A 15,528-nucleotide genomic window follows, 5' to 3' on the forward strand; every position below is an offset into this window, starting at 1 on the left:
AAAACAGTAAAAACTTGTTTGATATGTTTGATTGGAATTAACCTGGATGGAAGGATGATCTAGCCTCGAGACGAACGAACCCTAGCCTTGGATGCAGCGTTTGGAACGCGAGAAGAGACTTTGGGAGAAAAGGACGTGGAAGCGTTCAAAATAAAAGAAAGAAAAGAACCGAATGCTTGAATTATATTGTGACTAATGGGTTTCCAACACGGCCCATTAGTTACAATTAAAAGTCTTTAAAAATTTTAGCTCTCCCAATTTATAAAACACACTACACCAACTTAAAATTATTTAAATAAAAACATTTTCCTTAATTCTCTCGAAGGCTAGACTCGTCCCTACGACCCAAAAATTAAATACAAATCTGAAAACTTTAAAATCATACATATCACATAAAATTTCAGGCATTCAAAAAATCACATAACTTCACATAATAATTAAATTTTTCTATAATAACATGCATTAAATCATATAATTAAATTAATTTATCGTGATTAAACTAGTGAATTTTTCGGTCCTTACATAATTCTCTAGAGCAAAAGAGACAGAAGATAGATAAAGAAGCGACCGATAGTAATCAGCCTTAGTTTTTTAGGTTTCCTTGTTTGCTTTTTTTTTTTTTTATTATTATTAAGTTTTAATATATAGTTTTGATCTATCCTTGCGCTTATCCACTTATCTTAAGTTAGCTGAAGTATGATTTAATACAATATAATACTAATTGCAGATGTGATTGATTAGGTATTGTGATCATGCGTTGTCACCACGATCAACAACACTGAGTGCTAAGACGATCAAATTCAAGGAAAGTATTAGCATTTGTTTTTGTCTGTATTTATTTTGTACAAAAAAACAAAGAGGAGGAGATGGAAAGAAACTATAATTTCTTGAAGCTCTCTTTCTTATTTTAATATATATATATATTTTAATTATTTTGTCTTTGCGTGACTCTTTTAAACTTAATACATATTGACGTCTCGAACATGTGTTGTGTGCTTGTACAATTATGATTTGTTTTTAATTTATTTTTGTTTCATAAATTTTGTAATTAAATTATAAAATAAGAAGATGGTTAAAAAAACAAAAGATTAAATCAAGGTTTGAAAAATTAGAAAAAAATAAAGGCATTATAGTATATTAAAAAAGTCTCACTACAATTCACCTACTATCATTACAATAATATTTTTTTTTCAACAACATCTAAAAGACAAACCGATGTCTTTTAGAATTTGTCAACGGTTTTTAATAAAACCGTTAATGTATATCTTATTTTAATGAAAAATGACAACAGTTTAAAATCATTGTCTATTAACGAATTTTTATGACCAGCGACAAATAAACGGGTTTTTTCATGACACAAGCGTAAGACACGATTTTATGATCTACCACGGTTTAAAAAACTATCGGTAATAAGCGAGACACGATTTTATGATCTACCACGGTTTAAAAAACTGTCGGGTAATAAGCGGGTTTTGCAAAGAAAAGAGTTAAAAAAAAATGAAAATTAAGAAATCAAAAGAAAGGAAAGTTTCAGATCCAAGCGTGCCCTAAATCGATCCAACCTTCTTTCTTCCTTTGCTCTTTGCTGTAATCGATTCAAAGTTTCTTCCCCTTTTCTTGAATCGATTACGGCAGTTTCGATTCTAAGTTTCTGCCCCTTTGCTGTAATCGATTCTAAGCAATAATCATGAGCTTCTTTCTCAATCAGTTTCGACCCCTTTCCTAAATCGATTCTAAGTTTCTACTGCTCGTACGTACGTTAATCGGGTCGAGCTTCGCCATTGGAAAATCCCATCGAAGAATCTTGTGCTTGTCATCTCTCCTTTAATCTTTTCTTACAGTCACCGGCAAACTCTGAAGCTGCTCGATTGTTTAGCGAAAACAAGCGTGAATACAACTGAAAGGTGTGCGAAGTTGTCGAGCAGAGCTGGACAGCAGATTAGTGTTTCCATCTCAAGGACGCATTACCGGAGATTGCAATTGATGGGAAAGATTCATCCTGCAAGGTCTTTTCTCCTGTTGAGTGATCTTAGTTTGTGCGAAACATTCGTTTCAGTATCATTCCTACATTATCGACACTCTTATATAGTTTGCAAAGATACTGTTATGATTGTATTAATTATCACACACTCAATTTCAGGGACCATGGAGTTTCTTCATCTCGATATGTTTGGTGCTCTCGGGTCTCATATGTACATAATAATATCTTTTGTCAGCTTCAGTGAACATGCATTGAATTGTCTGATTGTTCCAATCTATTTCTCGAGTTTCTTTTTAGAAACGAGTTTCTCCAGCGAATAACCCATGAGATGATCTCTTAATATAGTTATTTACTTATTATTAGTTTCATAGGCGAGAACAGATATTTCTCTTACCCACTGGTTTTGGACTCTTTAGAAATTTTGTAGTGAAGGGCTTGTATTCACGTGTGAGGAAAATTTTTCTTCCGTTAAGAATTTCGTGATATTCGTTATACCTGTTCTCAGTATGTTATGGTCCCAGGTTTTAGATTACGTGATGGGGGTGATTCTTGAGGCTCGTTAGAGAGAATTTCACGATCTCGTAATACTAATTATTATTATTATTATTTGGAATTCAAAGCTGCCCTTTTCTTATTCCAGATATTCTCATATTTATACAGTGTTTATTCATGTCCATCTAGTCGATTCAGCATCATTCTTGAATTTCTCATGAGGATATTTCTTGCACAATATTTCCATATTTTTACTGAATCACTTTCCTTTTGGGTTGCTTCTCACTACTCAGCTGCTCATTGTTCTTGGTTTTGCGCTGAACTGGCCTGTTACAAAGTAATTCAGATCTCTTGTTTTTAATGGTATTCCATCCTCTTTATATATGTTAGTTTATGTAGTCTTGACGACACTTGGTGGTGGTATTATAGTCAATGAAATTAGTGGGAGACTACGAGGTGAGGGGAACTTGCAAAAAGACCCTTTTCTTTTCAATTTTTAAGAGGAACCTTTTTGCTGGGTTAAATGTGCAGGACACTAAACTGTGTCGCCTGGGCATCGTGTAAAGTTACTGATGATCGCTAAAACATGGACCTCTTCGGAGTTTAATGATGGAATTATTTTCATGGGCTGCAGTCAAAGCTCTATACTGAAGTATATTTATATTGGACAATCAGTGAAATTTTGTGTCTCCTGGGGTAGGTATTCAAATGGATCATGTAATAAATACCTGCCAGGGCTTCCATCTTAAATTTCTCTCATCTGTCAGGGAAAATATACCTTTTTTGTGACATATGGAACTTCGTTCAACAAATGTTCAACATGAATGATTTTATACAGGTTTTCATTGCATCAATTGAAGGTCCGGAATCACTGGTTTTCAAAATGTTCCTCAGTTGTGAATCTGAATTATTTGATTCACGAACTCCTGTTCTTTGAACCTAGCAGAGTCCTTTTATTCTTTGAAGTTGACATTTTTTAGCAAGGTTTTCCATCTTTAGAGGTTTCCAGACTTGCTTTAAACAAGATTCACTGTTTTCTGAATTTTGATTAGAAAACTGCAAAGAAGCCGAGTCTTCATTCGATCCTTGTTATTTACCTTGATCGTCAAATCAGTTATCACAAAATTTTCTGAATGTTTTTTCTTTGAAAATTGGTTCTAGATGATAACTAACCTAATTTCTTGTTTCAATGCACATAGCATTAACTATAGACAAACACAACATTGTTCAAATGGAAATTCATTGTTTCGTCACTGTTTGTTTCGCAACTTTTACTGCAGACCTTTTTAGTGTGGCAGCTGGCTTTTTCCATACTGTTTTTGGGGAGGAGTTACTCGTTGAATCGAGTTGCTGGATTCTTTCTTGTTGCTGCTGGGGTTGTATTGGCTGTTATGAGGTTTTATTTTTCATCTTTGGATAATTAATAGACACCTAAAGTGTGAAGAGCTTATTGGCACATGCATGTCTTTGGTTCTTGCTTGTAAAGTTATTCACTCAAATAAATATATACAAATAACAACACGAGTTTTTTTTTTTTTTTTTTTTTTTTAAAATAATTCCTGACAAGAAAATTCCAATTTTCTAGACAAAGACATTGTGCTGAAGTCATCTTGTTTTTTTGTCTTATGATGGCCTTTTTTACATGGATAAAAATAATCAATTTTGGCATTTAGAGGAAAATAGCTGGAACGAGACAGAGAGTATAGCGATAAATGTTTCTTTGTTATTGGAGGCTTGTGCATAATTTTCAAGGATAATTAACTCTTTGTTAATTTTCAGAATTCTTGCTGGATGTAGCTTTACAAACCCCATACCGAGTGAATTGGGAAATCTTTTCGAGCTTACTTTTCTGTAAAAACATCTGATTAACCTTATTATTGATATAAATTTCATGTTGGTAAATGATATGTTTCTTCTTATTCACAATTTATTTTTAGTTATCAATACTCTGAAGGCTATATTGGATGCATCGAAATGGAGACTTAGATTACAAGTTCAGATTAGTAATTGAATACATGTGTTTAAATGAGTCTATCAACTATTTGCTTATTCATCTTTCTTGTTGGCCGATGCTTGTAGCTTGCACTATGTGTGGAAATTGGGCGTCCGTGGCTGATTTTTTTTATTTTTTTGGTCAAGTGAGTATTTTTTATGTTGCATAGTCTACATCAAAGATTAAGTTTGGTAAACGCCTTCATCTAAATTTTCTGTTTTCTTATATTGTATTAATGATTTTTCCACAAAAGGATTCCTCAAGATATTGTTTATGACCTTGTGGAGATCATCATTTTGTTGCAGTATATATGTTCATGGAATCTGGAGCAATAAACATCCCATTTTCATGCACTATGTGGTCCTAATAGCAATAGGAATTGTGTAGGGATATGTAGCTCTTTTGACTGTAGCTGGTGCATACAAAAATCGCCCCCTAAACACTTAGTTAAGTTGTCGAGTTGATTGCTCTAAACTCGTGGGAGGATTGTCGTGGTACGTATTTAAGAGAGTTTCTTGAGAACTAGCTATTGGGTTTGAGGGCTTATTTTACTACTCAAAAAACATGCAGGATTAGCATTCCATATCCTGTTCAATGTGGTCAACCCAGTCTGCATGTTGGGGAGGATCTTATTTCACTAGCATAGCTTTTGTCGCTCTGGTTCGATTTGATTATTCCCAACTTTCGTGATCAATGAAATTCTCTTAACTTCCCTTAAAAATACATAAAAGCTTTTTTCCTTCAATGTGGTTGTTTATGTTGTTACATTTTCGCGTGTGGGCCGGGAGTTCTTTTCTTAGGTTGATTTGAGGTGGGATTTTGCTTGGGTTGATATTTGTGATGCCATAGTTTAGGGTTCTTGCATTAGATTTTTCAATCGTGTTTTCGTTTATGCTCTTGCATAGTTTTGAGGATTTGATACTGATTTAAATTATGTGAAATGATCTTTATGTGCCTAAGAATTTTTTTCTTGTTATATCCATTCTCAAGGATCTTGAAATATATGTTCTTTATTTGTAGGTATAAGTTTTAATTTAGCTAACATATAGCTTTTGCGACTAGAATAGGTTTTGGGGCAAAGATTTTTTCAAACAAGATTGGAGGAGCAGAGGGAAGATCCAGATATTTCAATATATACTCATGAAATGGATATTTTGTTTTTTTTTTATTGGAAATTATAGTCTGTCTGCTTGGGTTCTTCAACAACCTCGTTGTAGAAAATATGGCTGGAATCAAGTTTGTCGTTACCTCGAACATGATGTTGGCCAGAAAGTAAGAATCTTGGAACTTATAACAATTTAAGTATGATGCCATACATAAAGTTAGAATCTTGGTACTTATGTTTGCATAAAGATTTCATACTAAGTTTTGGTTTATCCAATAATATGGATTTCAGAATGATAATTTGCTTCAATTGATAAAAAAAAAACTTCATTGCTGCTATTTGCTTTGTTTAGCCTGTAGATATCTAAATTGCTGGAGGTCACTTCATGTTTTGCTTTCAAAACTTTTAAACATATTGCTATGTTATGATTAATAATTAATTTTCCGTGGTATCTGGGCATTATTATTTTTTTTTGTTTGCTTCTTTTTGCCACCTCTCTCATGTTTTGTAGGTTTTGCATCTGAAGTTAATGCATATAATCGAGTTTGGATCAGGTACATGGTGGCTTTCCTTGTATTTCTTCACCACTATATATTTATCTATTAAGAGAAAATTCCCCTCTCAGGAGGAGTTGTGTTATTCACAATATCACTTGCTCTTTACAAGCGACAAGGAATCTGTATTAATGGACTCTGTCATGGGGCAAGCTATGTTCAATTTTTATATTTGAGATGCAGTTCCTGATATTTGCTGACACGATATTTTTTGAGAGCCAGACGATCGAGATCTACAATGTTCTGTTTTGGAAAGCGAAGCATTATTATTTTAAGTTTAACCGGAAAATAAATTGTTATATTAATTTTACAGCCGCAAATAACATAGAAGATAACGTAAATATAAAAAATTGGTAACATTCTTTGATTTAGATTTCAAGTTTGTTTAGTGCAGAGGTGTCTTCTCTAAAAATTGTCTTGTTTGCTTATTTTCTTTGTTGAATTTTATTTTTGTAATGAGAAATCAAATACAGGGAAGGCTTCTCTAAAACTTGTCATTTTCATTCTACGGTGTATGGGATGAAATTTCACTGTCTTTGTGGTATAAATCTGTTTATGAATATATATCATGAACCTGTCTTCCTAAGAAATTAAAATACGTACTCTGGCGAGGAAGGCTTCGGGGGGACGGTAGTCTGTGATGGATTTTTTGTCAGTGGGGGTGATTATAACAGAAACGTTGCTAGTGGCATCAAAGTTGTCTTCATATCTCAGCACCTGACCTGGAAACTCCCTCTCTTTGCTTGGGTTCCACTTTGAGGGAATCTCTAACTTGAATCCATCACCAACGTATGGTCTGTACTCTGTGTTTGTCTTGGGCTTTCCAAATATATTGGCTGCATATATATATATATATATATATATATATATATATATATATATATATATATATAATCATTTGCTTGTGGCACTCAGTTGATGGAGAAATTGATCTATGCCAAACCACTTCTCTTGTTATACATTAAACTAGTTACTTCTTTTATGCAACTACGTCCAACGGAACATACTTGCATGTGTTGGTTTTATGATAAGATTCTAGTTATTGGTGGTTTTATGATAAGATTCTAGTTATTGGTATAGAGTCGGATTTGATCGGATAAACAGGAAGTCACATCTAATGGTTTTATGATAAGATTCTAGTTATTGGTATAGAGTCGGATTTGATCGGATAAACAGGAAGTCACATCTAATGTGGATGATATATTGAGTGCCATGTATCAAGTCCTGCATCATTTTCTGCAAGCAATTCCAGCACCGCACCCCACCATCCTAGAGGCTATAATGATGGAGATGAAAAGTTCAATAGGGTTGAAAGACTATGATACCATGAATTAATCAATCCTTGGTTGCTGTAGGTTTTGAAAGATGCTAATCTTCGGTTCTTTATATTTTTAATTGTTGCTAAATTGTGTTCTGGCTTTTTAAACTTTTTGTATTTTGGGTTCCTAAATATGCTTTCTTTTTAATATTTCTGAGTGTGGGGATGCTTAGTTGATTTGACAGACAAATGAGAAGAAAAAGATGGATGCGTCTTTCATGGAGAATCTCTATTTAGGAAAAAAAAATCGATGCGGTTTCAAGTTTATCAAGATATTAGTATAGCTTTATTTTCAAATGTCCACTATTAGAATTCAAATTTTGAATATTGAGTAATTTACAATATTGAAAAATTGTATATTATATTTTATTTTCAAATTTCAAATTTTGAGCAATTTATAATATTGAAAATTGTATATTTTTTTAATTTTATTTCAGAAAAAAGACAAGGATAAAAAAATCGTTGTTAAATGAGTTTTTAAAACTGATGTAAAGGTCCTATGGCTAAAAGTGCGACAAAAAAAGAAAACAATTTTTAACTGTCGTCTTTGTGAGTCAACGACTACGGTTTTTCACCGTTCACAAAGACAATGCCACACTTTTAATAACAGAGCTTTTAACATTGGTTTAAGATCCCTTTTTAGCAATGTTTTTTTGGGACGAAATCCTTTGCTACATTTGATGTTACAAATCGTGTTACACTTTGTTAAAAAAAAACCTGTTTGCACAAATTATTAAAAATTAAATGCACTGAAAAACATGGATAAACAAAATATAATTAATAATTGATAAAAATTTTCGATTCACCTATTTTTTCAATTAAAATAGGCAATAAATTGTGTTCCAAACACGATAAATGAGTAAAACAATGTATTGATGATTTTTTTAATTGAAAAAATAGGTAAATCAAATTTTTTTTATCAATGATTAATTATATTTTGTTCATCAATGTTGTTTAATGAATTTAATTTTTAATAATTTGTGCAAAATGGGTTTTTTTTTAGCAAAGTGTAGCACGGTTTGTAGCACCAAATGTAGCAGAGAATTTCGTCCTTGTTTTTTTTACTCATGTCTATTAGTTTTTTTTTGTAGTAGTGTATTTAGATATCTCCCTTAATTAATACTATAGATATCTGATTTTTATTTATAAATATTTCATTCCTAGTAAACCTTTATTTTCATATTTGTAGGAGTCTAATTAAGGAAAATTTCATAGGGTTTAAAGACTATATATACGAGATAAGGAAAAGTTCCCGATAACATTGAGAACATATGACTACCAAAGAAAATCAAGAGCTCCGAGGTTGAAGATCTTCGATATCCGGCCGATATTTTCTTGTTTTATCGTATTGTCATGGCGTGTTGGAAACATTTCAAGATTACACTGTATTGTAGTGGTTCCTTGTTGCTTCAAGTTTCGGCATACGAGTTTAACACCCTATTGGTTTTATTGGTTTACTGTTATTTGTTTTTAGGATGTTATCTATTTTCGAATCTTGTTGAAAAAAATAATTTTTAGTAGAAAACCAATACTACTTTTTGTAAATTGAATATTTGTCTAGTAATTATTTGGTCATTATGCACCGCACTTAGCACTTTGCATAATTATCTATGAATATTTATTTATATTTTTTATTCATATTTTTACAATTTTGCAACATGTTATCCTAGGTGTTTCCAACACTAGAGACAACACCTATAAAATATCACATAATTTTATTCCTGTCGAGACGATACTATTTCAATTTTTTTAATTTTTAAAATTTAAGTTTGTGTTAATTTATTGTTGGAAAAGTTATTGAATGAATTATAATTGAAATGAGCTTGAAAGACTTATTTGAATTGTGTTGAAACAAATTTGAAATTTGGTGAATAAATTGGAGGGAAAACTTGTTTTGGTTTGTCCCACATTGGAACATGTTCAATGTATTGTTCACCTCATATAATCCAAATTTGGATTATGGGATTGGGCCCTTAGGGCACCGAATGTTTTGTAAAGAGGCAAGACGTTAATCGATGCAACAAACACACATGCGCGCGGCCGGCGCGGCGCGGCGAGGTCTTATGATCTATTATTCTTTTTTGTGGCGAGGTCTTATGATCTATTATTCTTTTTTGGATAAAATTTGGTTCAATTAGTGCGCCCGATCGGTAAGAAACTACCGACCGAGCGCAACACCTCGTTTGCGAAATAATAGGTTGGCCAAAAGTTGGGCGCCCGATCGGTGGAAATTTACCGACCGAGCGCAGCATCGTTTGAGCGAAACAAAATGTTGGTAAAATGTGGGGCGCTCGATCGGTCAAAAATTACCGACCGAGCGCGCCTTCTACAGTCCGAAAAGTTGCATCTGTTTCTGGGCTTTTTCTGTCATGGGTTGCATCCTTAGGCTATAAGACGTATTGTTTGAAGTCTTAGGCTATATATATGATCAGTTATAACGTATAATGAGATAGAAAAACATCTGAAACGCAGACAAAACATCAGAGAAAGTAAAACATCAGAGTTTTTTGCTTTCGCTGCAATTTCCTCCCTCTCTCTCAAAAGAAATTTGTTTGCATATTTTAGTTCGCTGAAGTTTGAGATATTTTCTGTGCTGATATATCTCGTTCGCAAAGTCGTTGTATCTTAGAGACGCTTACCGCCAAAGTTGAACACTTTTAACGGGCAATTTCGTCTTGCGAATAGAGAGACTCTCTCGCCTCGACTTATTCTTTGTTGCTGCTGTTGATTGTCAAGTTCTTTAGAATTCGGAATACTATCCTTATAACAATCGCAAGACGAAATTTTATATTTCTTGGATTCTGAAGATGTCTACCGTTTCATTCACTCCGCTTGCTTCAGAGCCTGCACATGGAGAAAAGCAGTCAAAGTTTTCTGGTGCCGACTTCAAACGTTGGCAGCAGAAGATGCTCTTCTATATGAGCACACTCAATCTGTCTAGATTTCTAAAGGAGGATCCCCTTTTCGTCGTTGATGGCGATTCTGACACCCAAAGAAGGACCGCTGTTGATGCATGTAACCACAGTGATTTTTTGTGCAGAAACTACATATTGAATGACCTTGATTACACTCTCTATAGTGTCTATTTCTCTGTGAAGACTGCCAAGGAACTCTGGGATTCCTTGGAAAAAAAAATACAAAACTGAAGATGCTGACATAAAGAAGTTCGTGGTTGGAAAATTTCTGGACTTCAAGATAATAGACTCAAAAACTGTGATGAGTCAAGTGCAAGAGATATAGATCATCTTGCATAACTTATTGGCCGAAGGGATGGAAATCAATGAACCATTCCAAGTCGCGTCTATCATTGAGAAGTTGCCTCCGATGTGGAAAGACTTCAAGAACTACCTTAAGCACAAACGTAAGGAGTTAAAACTTGAAGATCTGATTGTGAGACTTCGCATCGAGGAGGACAACAGGAATACCGAGGCCAAGTCACATAAAAAGATGTTGGAGACCGAGGCCAAATCAAATCTGGCAGAATCTAGTACGAGTCATAAGAGAAAGCACCCGCATGATGTAAAACAAAAGGGGAAAGCGAAGAAATTTCAGGGAAGTTGCTACAACTGTGGCAAACCGAATCATATGGCAAGAGATTGCCGACTTCCAAAGAAAAACAACAAAAATTAGAAACCAAATCTAGCAAACATGGTTGAATAAAGGTATGTACCTTTAGAAATTTTTGATATTGATTTAAGTGCCGTTATTTGTGAGACCAACATGGTGGATGATCCAAGAGGATGGTGAATCGATACCGGCTCTACGAGCCACATTTGTGCAGAAAAAGATATGTATTCCACATATGTCACCGTTGGTCATGATCGAAAGCTGTTCATGGGAAACTCCGCAACGTCTGAAGTTGTTGGAGTAGGAAATGTAGTGTTGAAAATGACCTCGGGAAAAGAGATGACGCTCAAGAATGTGCTGCATATGCCAGACATTCAAAAGAACTTAGTTTCGGGTTCTCTTTTGAGCAAGGCATGATTTAGAATGGTTTTTGAATCTGATAAATTTATATTAACCAAATCTGGTGTATTTGTTGGTAAAGGGTACCAAGATAGTGGTCTCTTTAAACTGAATGTAATGAATGTTTCCCGCCTTGAGGCGAAGAATAAAGTTATTGGTTTTGCTTACTTGACTGAAAGTTATGATATATGGCATGAACGATTAGGACATGTTAACTTCAACACGTTGCAAAGACTTGCAAATTTAAATATAATACCTATGTTTAAAAGAAATCCACAACATAAGTGTGAGATTTGTATTGAAGCGAAAATGGTTAAAGCTCCATTTTATAAAGTCACGAGAAGTACTGTGCCACTTGAATTAATACATACTGATGTATGTGATTTAAAAATGGTGCAAACGCGAGGTGGAAATAAGTACTTTATAACATTCATTGATGACTGCACCAGATTTTGTTATGTATATTTATTGAAAAGCAAAGATGAAGCAATCGAAGCTTTCAAGAAATATAAGACTGAGATTAAAAATCAACAAAGTTCAAAGATTAAAATGATTCGAAGTGATCGAGGTGGAGAGTATGTGGCTCCTTTTGAAGAATTTTGCTTAACTTCGGGCATCATTCATCAAACGACAGCCCCTTACTTACCTCAATCTAATGGCGTTGCTGAACGTAAGAATCGAACTTTAAAAGAAATGATGAACGCGTTGTTAATAAATTATGGCTTACCTCAAAATATGTGGGGTGAAGCGATTCTCTCAGCAACTCACATTCTAAACAGGATTCCAATCAAAGGAAAAGACGAAACACCATATGAACAGTGGAAATTTCGTAAACCTTCTTACCAATACCTCAAAGTGTGGGGGTGTTTAGCGAAAGTAGAAGTACCTAATCCAAAACAAATAAAAATTGGGCCTAAAATGGTTGACTGCATATTTATTGGTTATGCATACAATAGTAGTGCATATCGATTTTTAGTACATAAGTCAACGATTTCTGATGTACATGAAGGCACAATTATGGAGTCAAGGAATGCTGTATTCTTTGAAAATATCTTTCCATGTAAAGAAAGGAAAGAAATAAGTTAGAACAAGCGAACTCATGAAAACACAACTGAAACTCCACAAAACAACGAGGAACCACGACGCAACAAGCTTGTAAGAGTAGAAATATCGTTTGGTCCTGATTTTCTAACATACATGTTAGATAATGAACCAAGAACTCTTCAAGAGGCTTTATCAAATCCCGAGGCTCCTTTTTGGAAGGAAGCCATACAAAATGAAATAGACTCCATCATGCATAATCATACATGGGAGTTGGTTGATCTCCCTCCGGGATGTAAACCTTTAGGATCCAAGTGGATTCTTAAAAGAAAATACAAAAAAGATGAATCTATAGATAAATATAAAGCTCGACTAGTGGTTCAAGGTTTTAGACAAAAGGAGGGATATGATTTCTTCGATACCTACTCTCCAGTTTCTAGAATAACATCCAGTCGTGTTCTCATAGCTATTGCAGCATTGCATGATCTTGAGATACATCAAATGGATGTTAAAACAGCGTTTTTGAATGAGAGTTGGAAGAAGAAATATATATAAAACAACAAGAAGGGTTTATTGTATCCGAAAGAGAAGGAAAGGTGTGTAAACTTGTCAAGTCGCTGTATGGACTCAAACAAGCACCTAAATAGTGACATCAAAAGTTTGCCACTGCAATGTTGTCAAATGGTTTCACAATAAATGAATGTGATAAATGTGTTTACATTAAAGGTACTACAAATGCATATGTAATTGTTTGCCTTTATGTAGATGACATGTTAATCATGGGTAGCAACCATGAATTGATTGTGAAAACCAAGAAAATGTTGAGACAACATTTTGATATGAAGGATTTGGGATTGTGTGATATTATTCTAGGGATTAAAGTCTATAAACTTCCTGCTGGAATTATGTTATCCCAAACTCATTATGTAAAAAAGGTTCTTGAACGATTTAATGCCACAAATCGTCCTCCGGCTAGAACACCTATGGAATTGGGTACACATTTAGTCAAAAATAGAGGAGAACTTGTTTCACCAGTGGAATATGCAAGGGTGATAGGAAGTTTAATGTACTTAACTAACTGCACCCGTCCTGATCTTGCATATACTATAAACAAACTTAGTCGGTTCACAAGTAATCCAAGTGAGGATCATTGGAAAGCACTAATGAGAGTGCTTGGATATTTGAAATACACTTCTAGTTATGGAATAGTGTATACAAAATATCCTGCGGTCCTAGAATGATATTGTGATGCAAATTGGATTTCTGACACGAAAAAATCCAAGTCTACGAGTGAATATGTGTTCACAATCGGTGGAAGAGCGGTGTCATGGAGATCCTCTAAACAAACATGTATAGCTCGGTCGACTATGGAGTCCGAGTTCATTGCTTTAAATAAAGCTGGAGAAGAAGTCGAATGGCTTCGAAACTTTCTCGAAGATATTCCATGTTGGAATAAACCGGTGTCTTCCATTACGATTCATTGTGACAGTCAGTTAGCAATAGTAAGATCACAAAGTAGTATGTACAATGGTAAATCTCGACATATTCGTTGGAGACACAATACCATAAGACAATTGATCTCGAATGAGGTTATTTTGATTGACTATGTGAAGTCAAAGGAAAACCTTGCGGATCCGCTTACAAAAATTATAAATAGAGATCAAATGTACAAACTACTTAGAGGAATGAGTTTAAAATCCACAAATTAAAATATTTATAGCGATAACCCAACCTTGAGAATTGGAGATCCCAAAACCTTGGTTCAATAGGACAACTAAGTTATAAATATTAGTTTGAGTGCTTGGAATTGTTACTTGCTCATTCCTGAAATATCCAAGTATAAATTACCTGTAAAATGTGGTGAGTTAAGTTTTTTTTTAATGATTCCTATACCTATGAGGTGGAGTAACGCATGATACTATTGATAGGATATCACCTATATAAGTGCAAAGTATTGGCCGCTTTGATTGCAACACTTATGAATCTAAGATACTGTAACACCCGGTATTTTTAATTACATAAATCCGCCTGCATAATTAGGATATTTAATTATTTAAATTTATGATTTATGGGTTAAATAATTATGTGAATTATTTATGCATGATTTAATTTATTTCTAAGCATTTAACCCATAATTAGTGATTTTTATGATTTTTAGTATTTTTATTATTTGATCGCGTAGACGGGACCGTGGACGGACGAGATGACGACTTTCCACCCAAATTATTTTATGAGCCTTTTTAGAGCCTTAAAATATTATTTCGAGTCTTATTATCTCAAAATTTTAAGTATTTAATTTTATTTAATTTTAGGGGTCATTTTTATCCAAAATTAGTCAAAATATTGACTTTTTAGTATTTTTAAAATTCCCCTAAATTAATAATTCGAGATTTTTATTTTGTTATCAGATTTTTTAAAGTTATAATTAGGAGTTTAAGTTATATATTTAATATTTAAAACCTTTTATATTTAATTACTTAACCTATATTTTATTTAACACAAAAATAAAACCTATTCTACCTAAAACCCTATTCTAGCCGATCACTCCAAGCCCCCAGCCGTCACCCCACTGTTCATCATCTTCACCAATCGGTCTTCAGCCCTAAAACTCCATAGGAGGTCGGTTTCAAAGGTTCAAAGCAAGCCAAGGCATCCCGTCGTCGTCCCGTCGTCCCGAAGCCCGTCGTACACGCTTTTAGCTCTACAAATCAGTATTAAGGCATGTTTCTTTCCACTTTTCAAACCTATATCAGCGTATGTATGCGTGTGGGTGGGTAACATCAGAATTTTTATCATTTGACAGCAACTTTTCGAATTTTCTTCACTATTTCTCTCGGTTTTTGTCATGTATGGTTCATGCTCATGTTTTTGTTCCCCATGGCTTGAAGGGGGCTGCTGGCTAGGTTCTACGGGGTCCCTAGGATGTCTAGATGAGTCGGCCATGGTTGGGTTGGGGCTAGGAAGCAGGGCCGAACAGGTTTTCAGAAGAGGAGCTAGGAGGCGCGCAGATTAGGGTTACGGGAGAAGTGGTTCGGCTTGGGCTATTCAGGGTGCATGGGGTCGGGGGCTGGTTATGGT

The 15,528-nt window shown here is 34.3% G+C and overlaps 2 protein-coding genes across 16 annotated transcripts; both read left to right on the forward strand.

Annotated features, from left to right (window-relative positions):
• Positions 1-1,475: 1,475 nt before the first annotated feature.
• Positions 1,476-6,630, forward strand: LOC140894599 (uncharacterized). 15 transcript variants are annotated; one of them, XM_073303152.1, is made up of 7 exons: positions 1,476-2,192; positions 2,767-2,836; positions 3,005-3,169; positions 3,754-3,869; positions 4,553-4,611; positions 5,534-5,738; positions 6,083-6,630. In XM_073303152.1, the coding sequence occupies exons 3-7, from the start codon at positions 3,046-3,048 to the stop codon at positions 6,299-6,301; spliced, it is 723 nt and encodes a 240-aa protein (XP_073159253.1). In that variant the 5' UTR covers positions 1,476-2,192; positions 2,767-2,836; positions 3,005-3,045; the 3' UTR covers positions 6,302-6,630. The 15 variants fall into 15 exon arrangements, 11 of the variants coding, with proteins under 11 accessions (XP_073159253.1, XP_073159256.1, XP_073159254.1 ...); XM_073303155.1 differs by having other exon boundaries at positions 2,767-2,810; XM_073303153.1 differs by having other exon boundaries at positions 1,476-2,006; positions 2,141-2,192; positions 2,767-3,169.
• A 4,083-nt stretch (positions 6,631-10,713) lies between these two features.
• LOC140861312 (uncharacterized) lies at positions 10,714-11,427 on the forward strand. The gene is made up of 2 exons (XM_073264322.1): positions 10,714-11,014; positions 11,225-11,427. Exons 1-2 carry the CDS (start codon positions 10,714-10,716, stop codon positions 11,425-11,427), a joined length of 504 nt encoding a protein of 167 aa, XP_073120423.1.
• Positions 11,428-15,528: the final 4,101 nt, after the last annotated feature.

The sequence above is a fragment of the Henckelia pumila genome, chromosome 4, assembly GCF_033568475.1.
Source record: "Henckelia pumila isolate YLH828 chromosome 4, ASM3356847v2, whole genome shotgun sequence".
Taxonomy (NCBI): domain Eukaryota; kingdom Viridiplantae; phylum Streptophyta; class Magnoliopsida; order Lamiales; family Gesneriaceae; genus Henckelia; species Henckelia pumila.